General features: G+C 38.7%; 1 protein-coding gene across 4 annotated transcripts in view; it reads left to right on the top strand.

The window, feature by feature from the left end:
• VEGFC (vascular endothelial growth factor C) overlaps positions 1 to 2022 on the top strand; it is a 262031-nt gene extending 260009 nt beyond the window's left edge. For all 4 annotated transcript variants that reach the window (XM_073577748.1, XM_073577761.1, XM_073577770.1 and 1 more), the window contains one exon: positions 1512 to 2022. In XM_073577748.1, the coding sequence (XP_073433849.1) occupies positions 1512 to 1626 (115 nt within the window). In that variant the 3' untranslated portion in view covers positions 1627 to 2022. The remainder of the gene's footprint in view (positions 1 to 1511) is intronic.
• Positions 2023 to 13193: the final 11171 nt, after the last annotated feature.

Here is a 13193-nt window from a genome sequence, read left to right as displayed (position 1 = left end):
CTATAATTATGTCATGCCCTATAATTACATTTGTGTTCAAAAGTTTACATACCCCGGCAGAATTTTTGCTTTCTTGGCCTTTTTTCACAGAATATGAATGGTAACACCAAAACTTTTTCTCCACTCATGGTTAGTGGTTGGGTAAAGCCATTTATTGTCAAACTACTGTGTTTTCTCTTTTTAAATCATAATGACAACCCAAAAAATCCAAATGAACCTGAGCAAAAGTTCATGTACCCTGGTGATTTTCGCCTGATAACATGCACAGAAGTTGACACAAATGGGTTTGAATGGCTACAAAGGGAAACATCTTGACCAGTGACAAATGCCTCATGCTAGACAGAATTTACAGGAACTGGAGGCTTTTTGCGGAGAAGAGTGGGCAGCTTTACCATCTGAGAAAGTAAAGAACCTCATCCACAACTACCACAAAACACTACAAGCTGTCTTTGATATTAGAGGGGGCTAAACATTGTATTAAGAAATGGGGTATGTGAACTTTTGATCAGGGTCATTTGGCTTTCTTCTGGCGACTCGACCAAGCAGTCCATTTTTCTGCCTCCTTATTGTGCATCTTGAAGCAGCCGCACCGCTAGTTTTCAGAGTCCAGTATTTCAGCTGATTTATTTGTGAGTTTTTCTTTGCATCCCGAACTATTTTCTTGGCATTTGTCACAGGTCACAGGTGAGGATATTACCTTTAGAGAAAAGGAAGGGATGGTATTCTATACATCAATAGATATAATCAAAAACCTCTATTTGGCATGTCTAGCCATGTTAAAATAGTAGAAAAACCTGAAGCGTTTCAGGCACATTAAAAGCACTGTTAGTCATAGGATACAAGAAATTGACAAGTCACAAACATACCGTATATATAGAAAAGGAACCCATCACAAAATAGCAACACATAATTGCATTAGTATACATAAGGTGTGTGTCGTGCTGACATCCTAAATGATCAAAAGTGCAAATACCGCAACAATAATAATGAAAGAAAAATTCAGATAATTAAAAAGAAAAAAGTATGTAGAAATTGATTATAGTCAATATATGTAGAAGAAGTTATTCATGAAATTCATCCCATTAGGGTGTTTGGTATTTCATTTCAATATCCCAGAGAGCTTCCCTCATAGTGAGGAATTTGCGTCTGTCACCTCCACGAATGGGGTTTTTAACCTTTTCTATACCATAAAACACATAATCCGAAATGTCACCTTTATCACCTTTTTTCATTTTTTTGCAACCTTTATGGACTTTATCAAACTACTTAGAGGCCCTGAATGTGATTTATTTTATTAATAATGTTGGAAAGATGTTCCGCTCGTCTCTTTTTTAATTTGTGTATAGTGCAACCAATATACTTGAGTTGGCATTTCTGGCAGTAGATGCAATATACGATGTATTGGGTGTCACAGTTGATGAAAGAGTTAATATCATGAGAAATACTGGAATTTCTAAGAATATTGTTGACTCCGCTTGTAATTCTGGACTCATTTTTCTTATCTTTTCTAGCTGCAGCAGACCACCCTGTCCACCTCGACTGAAACGCTGTGACCCTGGATTTTACTATAGTGAAGAAGTTTGTCGCTGTGTACCCACGTTTTGGAAAATACCGCATATGAACTAATAACCACAGAGCACATGATTCATTTGCCTCTGAAAAGAAGGAACTCTTAATTTTATTCAAACTTTTGGATCCAGTTTTGCATTGGAAACCGTATGTGGAGCACGGACATGTGCATTGTACAGTATGTAAAATGGGACCCGAAGTGAAAGATCGACCAAGATTTTATTTTTTTTTAAGGACTTTGATGGGTCTTGTGCAATGACAAAGCAAGTCCATGGTTTTCCTGTGATTTTTTTTTTTTTATCAAGATATTGACTATATAATTTATTTCCACTAAAAATATTGTGCAGCATTTCTGTTTATAGCAATAGCAATGTAAAGGTGCACTGTGATTAATATTTTTATATCATGTAAAATATGTTTAAATAAAAAAACTGAAACTTGTGCTAAAAGCCACCAATATGTTCAGTTGGATTCTGCGTCACACGTCAAGAGTATCCATGCGTAAGACAATATATTTTTTTATTCTAACTATTTTTGGAGTTTGCAGTTGAGATTCTGTTTCATAATGCAAAGTTGCCATCAGTATTGCACTGGCTTCACGTTTCCAGGTCTCAAGTTAATTGTAAAGAAGCATTTGAAAATGGAAGTCTACTAAGTACTGTACTTTATTGTACTTTATTGTATGTCAGTATAGACCTCTAATGTGTTATCAGATACATAATTGACGTTAGGATTGGTGCGCACACAACTAATGCAAACTAGGTACATGTCAGTGATGGTTTCTGTGATATAGCCAGCACGTGAAATATTCTTTCTTCGTATTGGGGGGTTTCATAGAATTTTAAAATATTTCCCTAACCCCAGAAACTGCTGTTTCAGCGTTGAAGCTCTGGGGTCCTCCACTGACCTTGTTTAGCAGCAGTGTTGCAGCCGTGATATCATGTGACTGCTGCAGTCAGTTGTTGGCTTTAGTGGTCTTGTGCCATACATGCAAGCATCACCACTAAAGTCAGTAGTTGACTGCAGCAGTCACATGAATGTCAAGCATGACATTACATTTTTTTCATTTTAAAACAATTTATATTACTTTTTTGAAACTCCTGACAACTTCTTTTGTCTAGATCGATATACTGGTGAAACAGTATGCTTTAGGTATATGCCAGATTTTGTACTAAGTATGACCAATTGAATGCAGAAAGTCAACTTTAATATTTAAAGGTAAATTTATTGGTGAATTAATGTACTGTAGTAGTGGTATACCTAAAAACCCAGCTAAGGTTCCAAGAAAACTTTTTACTGCATATGCCGTCTATGTGTGACCCTTCTCATCAGAAGATCTGAGCCAAAAGTGGTCACATGGACTTCTTTGGACCTCTTTGCTGGCTCATTAAAAATTGTTGAGCAGATAAAATTGTGTTAACTAAATCATCTCTGATATAACAACAACAGATGGGTAAGACAATCAGCGACAATTAACAGGAATCTGAGCCCAAGTTTTTGTGATAGCGGAATGATGTAGGGAAAGAGACCCTGTTTCCTGCGATGTATAAGTTATTGGTCTGCTTGTTGAACTTTTGATAAAATCACTGTTTTATCTGCTGGTGATCTTCCAGTTCTCTGAATGCTGACCTGTATAACACCGCTCACACCACTGATTGGAAGTTTTCTGAGTACAATGTGCATAGGCAGAAAGCTTCCAATCAGTAGTGGGGCAGTGTTATATAGAGCTCCCAACTATGGAATTCTATGTGGCTGTGAGTTTACAAGTCCTCTATTGATAGTCTCCTGCTCATAAAACTTTGATATAGTCAACGCTACAGTAAGCAGCTCAGTAAGTGACACATCACTGGTGTCGGGATCTCTGTTGCTACATTATGTTACTCTCAGATTACGTGGCAAAATCATTGTTACAGATTCCCTTTATGAAATGACATATCCTAGCAATATTCCAGCATAGCCCTATAACACCATATAATTTTTAAGTATAATAATAAATGCCAATAAGTTTGCTTGGAAGATGGATGCTCATCCTTGAGTGATACTTCTGTTGAGTAGCTACAGTCTGCTACTACACATTCATGGTCTGCCTGTGTTTGTTCTGGGTCTACAGTTTTATCACTATGTTTGCATATAGATATAAATAAGCCTTTGAAATACCAGATGGCTCAGAAAACTGAGAACACTGATTAGGAGAAATACTCGAAAAACTGCTGATGTTATGTGTCGGGATGTTTCTAATTCTGCAGGACTGATAAGAGCCCTGTCAGGAGTGAAGGGGAGAGAGATGAGCAGCTGCATAGCAATCTATGGGCAGGAGAGAGCTGACTGGAATGCTACGAGTTAACTCCTCTCCTGTAATTCAAGTACTGCACACACTTGGCAAGGATCTGGGGACCAATCTCCATGGAAACAAGCTGTACATTATGTAAGATAAAAGCTCCCACGGCAGGAGAATGATAGCAGATAGGAAAAGCTAGTCAATTGCAAAAATTTTTTTTCATGCTGTCGAACTAACTAAAGCAATTTAATAACATAAGAATACCCCTTTAATTTATGTATAACATGATTGTTGCTTTGTTAGTTAGGACTATATCTCTTCATCACTTGCATAGACAGTGATAAATATAAAGGCAGCAAGTGATAAATATAAAGGCAGCAGTCATTACTTGTGGGGAACATGGGAGCTTACTGGTTACTGTTTTTTATGTTATTTATTATTTTACATTATGGCTATACAAAGATATTGGATCCTGTTCAGTAAGTGCTCCGCTCACTATAAAGATATATTTTGTAGTTAATCAGTGCAGAATATCAAAATTATTTAAGATTAATTTATATTAAAAACAAAGTGGTACAGAGAATTCTTGGAAAACAATGATGTAAAAAAAAGTATGTATATGGCCAATGTCCAATGACCTGAATAGCAAATATGAGAAATACATTTAACGAGAATGCTCTCTTGTTTAAATTGTATGAGATCCCATCAGAGAAAATGGATAAAATCATTTCTGAAAGTAAAATTTGCAAGTAATTTCTCTACTTTCAAATATTAGAATTAGTGATGAGCGAGTATGCTCATTACTCGAGATGCTCGGGTGATCTCCGAGTATTTTGGTGTGCTCGGAGATTTAGTTTCGGTCGCCGTAGCTGCATGATTTGCAGCTGCTAGCCAGCCTGTGGGGGTTGCCCGTTAGGAAATCTGCACATGTATTCGGGCTGTCTAGCAGCCGCAAATCAGGCAGCTGCGGCGACACAAGCTAAATCTCCGAGCACGCCAAAATACTCGGAGAACACCCGAGCATGCTCGGAAATCACGATTAACGAGCATACTCGCTCATCACTAATTAGGATCTTTTCATGTAATAGTTGATTGCAATTTTTTTTTACATTTTTTTTAACTTACACATGTAATAGACGATTACATACATGTGAGTTGCTGTATTAATATGTGTTATAAATTCCTTTTGTACGTCTCCTATATGTTGTATTTTATGCATTCGATATCTACAGTGTGACATTGATGAGCTTGTGCTTTATTTCAAGATGAACAACCAATTGTTCAGTGTCCTTGGACTCGCTTTGTGGGTATGAGATTTTGCTTTTAGACTTGTGACTATGCTTCCTACGCTTGTAAAGTGTGAACTATTAATTCCTAATGTGATGCTGGAATACATTAGAGGCTCGAATTAGTAAAGTGTGATGTTATAAAAGTAGTGAAATATTCACATATAGTCTTAGCCAAAACGAAAGAGGAAATTTTAGTATTTTCTACTCTTGGCGAAAATTTACACTTTAAAATAGATTTTGCTCTTAAAAAAACTAAGGGTATGTGCACACACTGCAGATTCACCTGCGGGTTTTTTCCCGCGGAACCGCAGGTAAAACCGCAGGTAAAGTGACCTTCGGTTTTGCTGCGGTTTGGCCTGCGGTTTTGCCCTGCGGTTTCACACCTCTACTATGTTAAAGGTGTGAAACCACAGCAGAATCCGCAGAAATAATTGACATGCTGCGGAAAAAAAAACGTAGCTTTTCCGCAGGTAAAAAACCGCAGCATGAGCACTGCGGGTTTGAAAACCCATAGGCTAACATGGTAAAGTACCATGTCTGCGGAACTGCTGCAGTTCTGCAGGGCCAAAACTGCAGCAAAACCGCAGCGTGTGCACATGGCCTAATGGCGACGTGTAGTCTTAATGTAACACAAATAATTGCACTTTTGTAATTAACATATCGACAAGAAGCATTTCATAAGATTGGAAGCCGATCACAATTTTTTTAAGTGGGCTGTTGCCTTTGCTTTGTTAAACTTATGAAAACATGAATGTATGGTTATCACTCTCTGTAGTTTTTATCGCCTGATGATAACCACACTAAGGACATTCTCCCATATTTTTTTATTCTCGTACCCGGATTTTATGCAAATATTGCTGATATGCTTCAGCTATCTGAAATTTGCAATAAATTTTTTAAGAATGAAAATTTATATGTTTGTTATTGTTTTTGTGCCTTTAGTTAATATCTTCGATGCATTTTTTTTGTACAGTGAATATGTTTTCTACCTGTTCTGATTAAAACACAGTGATATGTTATATCCGTAATATTTTGTGATGTCTTCCTGGTAGCTCCTTACTATTAAAAGTAAATTTTGAATAATTTTTAATAACCATTGAACGATTATTTGATTAGCTCGCTGAAATACTGTATTATAAATGGCACATGGGATGCAGGAAACCCTTTCCCCAGATTTTAGGTTGGGACATCATAGATTCAGCTCACACCTTTCTATATGTAATAATTTTTCATCTTCTTGAAGGGGCTATCCAGTTAAGCAAAGTATACTTAAATATGTCCTTAATAGTAAGTTATAAAGCATACAAATATGCTTCCATTATCAAAGGATCATCAATTTTAAGGTTTTCCTTCCTGGATACAAATTTATCAGCTTAACTTGCAACCCAATTTTTCATACAGAAGGGGCTAAACAAATCACCAGCACTGCATGTGAAGGGGGTAGCTGACTAGCCAGCTCCCTTACCACTTAGCATTGATGAATTACTGACACAGGGACAGTAGTGGAGCTGCACATTTAAGCACCTTAAAGGTGTTGTCCACTACTGGATAGCTTTTGTTAACGAGCCAATGGAGGTAAAAAAAAGATTGAGATGCTCACCTCTTGAAATGTTAGTGCTGCCTTCCATTTACTGACATTAACATTTAGCGGGTGCGTCACATGAGCACACATGGTGTAAAAATCTTTTTCTCTTCATGTATACTACAAAATACAACATGTTCTCACATTCCCTTATAGTTCAGTATGTTATTAGGTTTTCCAAGTGAAATGTCATTGGTTCAAATCGAGGAGCAGCCATAAAGAATATATCCCAAGAAAAGAGAAACAGCATCATCCAGCTCATCGATAGCGGTCTCTCGGCCAAGAAAATTGACAAAGTGCATCATGTGAGTGCCATGACAGTTGGAAGAATATGAAATGAAGTCCATCTATCTGTTCAAAAGCCGAGAGGTTGACATCAAGCCAAAATATCAGAGTTAACAATTAGGGTCATCACAAGGGCTATCAGTTCTGGTACAACAAACACTAGTGCAGGTGGCTCATATGCTTCGTAAAGGTAAGATCACAGACATCCATGCAAGCACTATATGACGTACGTTACACAAGACTGGAATGGTGGCTCGAGTTTGCAGAAAAGTGGACAGTAGAAGATTGTTGACCCCTATCAACAGTGAGACAGTAGAGGATTGGAAAGGGGTGGTTTGGAACGATGAGATAAAAATCAATAGAATAGGTTCTGATGGATGCAAATGGGTCTGGAAGAAATGGGGCTAATGGATCAAGAACTTGAAGGAACTGTCAAATTTGGTGGAGCAAGCCTGATGATATAGGGTTTTTCACAAAAAACTATACATACCCAAGTGAGTCGACCAGTATGCATCAACTTTGGGAACGTGTAGAAGAGACCTGGGATTAGATTTCGATCGAGACATGTTTGAATCTGATCGCTAGCATGCCCAGAAGCATTCAGGCAGTGTTTGAAAGCCAAAGGTGGATTTACAAAATCATATAATCATATGCTAAATAGTTGCAAGTCAAATTTATGTAACAGCCAAGATGATTTGTCTATAAAATAATGGTAGCCTCACGTTAGAAGCAGTAGTGTATGGTGAGATATCGAGTCTGAAAGTCAAATGTTCCAAACATTGTTACCCTTTTGCTTGCCAGTGTATGCTGTATAGGGGATGTCACTTTAATGTACTCATAGATGGAAATTCCCATATTATGTAGTCATAGATGTAAAGAAGAGCTATGTGTCAAAAAATATAGGACAAGCAAGTGTCATTAGTCGGTTTTTTGTGTGTGGACCATGATCCCCATCATTCTTGACGTACAAGGGAGATGTGGTTTAGAACTATAATATATGCCAAAAATATGTGCAGCCTTGATGTCTTATGGTCCTGATATATGATGAGTATGGCAACTCAAAGCTTATGGATATGATGGAAGCCAACATTACAACGTCAGCTGCGCAGTGTTTGTGGTGTTGCTTTAGACACCTTATAAATGTTTTTTTATAGGGTACAGTTTTTCTCATGTTTAATTTTCATACATTTTTACCAAGCTTAAACTAGAATGTCAGCTCTCCTGGGTATAATATTCTCCAAAAGTATTTACACTACGTAATAAAGATGGCAAAATGCCACAGTCCAATGCATATATTTTCTTGCCAAAACATTCTTTAGCTGGGAAGGTGTCATAACAAAATGCCATGATAGTCCCCGTGCCTCACGTATGTGCCGTTGCTGTACTGCTAAATTTGTATCAAGCACATTTTGACTGTGAGGATCTCAGTAATTAGTCAGTAGAGATACATTACTATTCTTAAGGCCCAAAGAAAACTTGCTCCTGATTATCTGTCTAAGGCTACTTTCACACTAGCGTCATGTGACGTACGTTGCAATGCGTCGTTTTGGAGAAAAAACATCCTGCAAAGTTGCCTGCAGGATGCGTTTTTTCTCCATAGACTTGCATTAGCGACGCATTGCGACATATGGCCACACGTCGCATCCGTCGTGCGACGGATGCGTCGTGTTTTGGCGGCCGCGACGCACACAAAAACATTACATGTAACTTTTTTTGTGCGTCGTCTCTGCCATTTTTGACGGCGCATGCGCGGCCGAAACTCCGCCCCCTCCTCCCCAGACATTGCAATGGGGCAGCGGATGCGTTGAAAAACTGCATCCGCTGCCCCCGTTTGCACAACTTTCACAAAGTGCGACGGTATGTCGCCCCGACGCAGGGCGACGGCCGTCGCACGACGCTAGTGTGAAAGTAGCCTAAACAGGTAGGCCAATACGCAACAAACAAGTGAAACGCTCCTCCGATGTTCTGCAGTGCAGAGTATAAGATCAGCGATCTCTCACAATACAGTGATGTCCCATCCTAGGACAATGTAAAAAAGTTGAAAAAAGTGTAAAAATATTTGTATTTTAAAAATCCCTAAATAAAGAAAAAAAAATATTTTTCCAATAAATACATTTATTTATGTAAATAAAAAAATAAACAATAAAAGTACAGATTTCTGGTATCGCCACGCCTGTAACGACCCGCTGTGTAAAACTGTCCCATTTGTTAACCCCTTCAGTGAGCATCATAAAAAAATAAAAAGCAAGATAAAAAATAATGCTTTATCATCATACCGCCGAAGAAAAAGTGCAATAAAATGCGATCAAAAAGACGAATGTAAATAAAAATGGTACCATTATAAATTTTACCTCTCAGAATAAAGGGATGCAAAAATAATTATTTTTTCTATAAAGTAGTTTTTATTGTGTAAAAGCACCAAAACATAAAAAACTATATAAATAAGATATTGCTGTAATAGTACTGACCTGAAGAATAAAGCTGTTTAAACAATTTTACCACACGTGGGATGGTATAAATAAAACACAAACACAAAGCAATTCCTGAACTGCTGGTTTTTGCTCATTCTGTGTCACAAAAATCAGAATAGAAAGCGATCAAAAATTGTTATGTGCCCGAAAATGGTACCAATAAAAACATCAGCTTGTCCCACAAAAAACAAGCCATAATATGACTCTGTCAGCCGAAATATGGAAAAATTATAGTTCTCAAAATATGGTGATGCAAAAGCTAGTTTTCACAATAAATAGCGTCTTTTGGTGTGTGACAGCAGCCAAACATAAAACCCAATATAAATCTGATATTACTGTAATCGCACCGACCCGAAGAATAAAGTCTCCATATCACTTAGAAGAACAGCGTAAAAAATAAATAAAATCAATTCTTCACATGCTGTTTATTTTTTTTTTCTGCCTCCCAAAGATTGCAGTAAGGCTCAGCGCACGTTTATCCTGCTCTCTGCGCTGAGCACTTACACCGAGGTTTCCATGTAAATCTCTGAAATACGTGATTCAGACAGAACCCCCGGTGGAAAATTCCCTATAATGAGGCAGATGGAGGCACTGTGGACACCATCTGACCTGTGGAGCGGCGGTGTCCGTCTTTCTAGGACTGCATAACAGTGCCGATGGCCACAGTTTTGTGCACATCTGAAAGAAGAACTCCACTGAACAGAGACCAGACGGAGTCCAGAGTAACTCTGCTGCCTCATTATAGTGAATGGTTCCCTCAGGGGTTTCATCTGTCACTCGGAGATTTAGATGGAAACTCCAAAGTAAGTGGTCAGCATAGAGTGCCGGATAAATGTCATCCCAAATGTAATCTAAAATGTTTCCAATAAAAGCTTCAACTCAGTCCACAAAAAAAGCAAATCCCCAATCAGGTCTGTCATCTGTTAACGGTAATATAGGGGGCTTTCACGTTACTGGTAGCACAAAGGCTCTGGAAAAGCAAAATGTCTCCTCGTCCCCCCAAAATAAATTCAGCAAATTCTCCTCTCCCAAATTCAAATGCCCTCTCCCTTCTGAGACCCAGTGTGCATAAACCACATTTAGCTCCCACATGTTTGGCATTTCGATAGTGATGAGAGCCCGCCTAATTTATAGGTGTGTGTCTCCAAAAGCATGAGCTGGGCATAATGTACTGGTGACTGCACCGTACTGGTCCCTACAGCATACCGATACTGCCACAGCAGTTTGCAATTTTCACTCAGCAACATCCACTGCTGCTTGTTTCTGGAAAACACCCATGGAATCAAAATCGTCAATACATCTGTAGGTAAATTCCCAAAGGGTTATAATTTCCAAAATGGGGTCACTTGAGGGGGGATTCTGCTTTTTTTTTTTATCACTTATGGGCTCTTTATATGGTATCTGCAAACTATTCTAGGAAAATCTGCATTCCAGGAGGCAAATAGTGCTCCATTCCTCAAGTGAACTTCAATTCTACTCAAATTTTACAAATATCCACATTTGCCAAAATGTAGATAGTTTGTAATTTGCATTAACTCGAATTTAGCAAAAGATAAACTGCTGGTCCCGGCTTTTCTCAACAGTGAAAGGCCATAAGAAAGCTTAATAAAAAAATCCATACACCCACCTCTCCGTTCACCTCTCACACATAACGTCACAGCATGACATCGTGACCTTCAGTCAGACCGGCAGTGATCAGCAGAGGCCGTGAGGACTATATAGGTGCTTTGTGAGGAGTTGAGGGGCTGAAATGATGAGCAGTGAGTTGAGGATAAGGATTGGTTTTTACTTTACAAATGACGTTTATTGTGCTCTGGAGTCTACAGACTTCTCAGACCATAAAAACGGGTAACTTCTCTGCAAATCGAATTCCAGTGAAAATCCACGTAGACAGGCAAATTTGAATTTTGCCCGATCCACTCATCTCAAATTCCCATAGTTACTAAAGACTGATGCAGTGAGCGTGATGAAGTAATTAATTAGGGTTTGTCACTCAGTTCACACAACATATAAATTTGCTTACACATTTCCCCGTAAAATAACAAACATCACAAATTTTTATAATTTTTCATATAGAAGTATTTCATTAGGGTCCTGTAGAAGTAGTCAGACTATGGAATGCCCAACCACCAGAGGTAGTAATGGCAGACATTACCACAGCTTTTTAAAAAAAAGGCTCAATGACTTCCAAGATACATATAACATTGTGGGTTATAGATAATTTAGTGACAAAATATTTAATTGGTTGAGAAAGGTTGAACTTAATGAACCTAGGTCTTTTTCAACCTATGTAACCATTTAGCAGACATGAGAAAATGCATTAAAAATTAATCGAATTTTCAGGTCATACAAATTGTAATTCAATTAATGGGAATCCCCAATAAAATGATCTCTGCCATTTTAAACATTGTAGAAGATTTCATCAGCCACAGAAGACCTACATCACCCATAATGCCTTTCAGCTATTACATTACCTGGTATAGCACAGCCAATCAAAAGAGACTATCATAGCCTGTATAAAAACTGAGGCAGGGAATATGATTTTATGGTGATTTAGGATAGTGAGAGGACGCCAGAGCTCACAGCTCAGGAAAGAGATAGGAAAAGAAAACCCTAAAACATTACACAAATACTCCAGACAATAATGTGTTGTACAACTGCAGCAGTGAAGAAGATGAGAGTAGTAGTCTGTGAATAAGGTCACATTCACACTTTCAATATTTAGTCAGTGTTTTACATCAGTATATGTAAGCCAAAATCAGAAATGGAACAATAAGAGGAAAAATATAATAGAAACACGTGCAACACTTCTGCATTTTTCACCCACTCCTGGTTTTGGCAAAATACTGATATAAAATACTGACTGAAAACTGAACATGTGAACATGACCTAATTCAGAGATTCAGTTGATAGGGGAAAAGAGACAAAGGAGAGGTGGCAGCTGCAGCATCAGACTCACTGTGATAGATCAGTGATATTGTGTAGCTGCCTTTTGACCTTCTGAATTTAAATTACAAATACACCTTTTTTATTTCTAATGTACTAGAAAGCAGCAGCAAGGTAGTGCAATCATTTTTACAGAAAGAAAATCTTCAATTAGTGTCAGTCAGAGACGGCATGCTTTCTTGTCAGAAGCGACTGTACTGAGTATTGAGTTTTTCCATTTCCTGTACAATCCTTTTTGTGAAGGAGGATTAGCAAATACAAAATAACATTCCCCCAAATCCAGGCATTCAACCCTGATGGTCTTCCTTACAAAGTGTGAGACGGGGCAGCTCGGCAAATGAGTACTTCCAGCCGATAGGCGACAACATCGATAACAGCTGAACGGTGGGGGTGTCGGACCCCAGCCAATCAGACATTGATGACCTATCCTGAGGATAGGTCATCAATGTAAAAGTAGTGGAAAACCTCTTTAAGTACAGTGCTGTCTGCCTTATCAAAAATGGCTAAAGGTACTGTCACACTTAGCGATGCACCAGCGATCCCGACCAGCGATATGACGCGGTCAGGATTGCTGGTGCATCGCTAAGTGGTCACTAGTGAGCTGCCACACAGGCAGATCTCACCAGCGACATAGCAGGGGTCGGGTGTCGCTACTTACCTGTCAGACGAGGCGATCCTGACGTCCTCCACCCGCGTCCACGCGTCGCTCGGCGCCACAGGAAGCTCAGCAGGAAGCTGATGACGAGAAATGGCCCAGGCCGTTCTCGCGCAAT

This window comes from Dendrobates tinctorius, unplaced genomic scaffold (assembly GCF_039654945.1).
Source record: "Dendrobates tinctorius isolate UK_male_01 unplaced genomic scaffold, ASM3965494v1 ptg000008l, whole genome shotgun sequence".
NCBI classification, from domain to species: Eukaryota; Metazoa; Chordata; class Amphibia; order Anura; family Dendrobatidae; genus Dendrobates; species Dendrobates tinctorius.
This window is presented reverse-complemented; position numbering and strand designations above follow the sequence as displayed.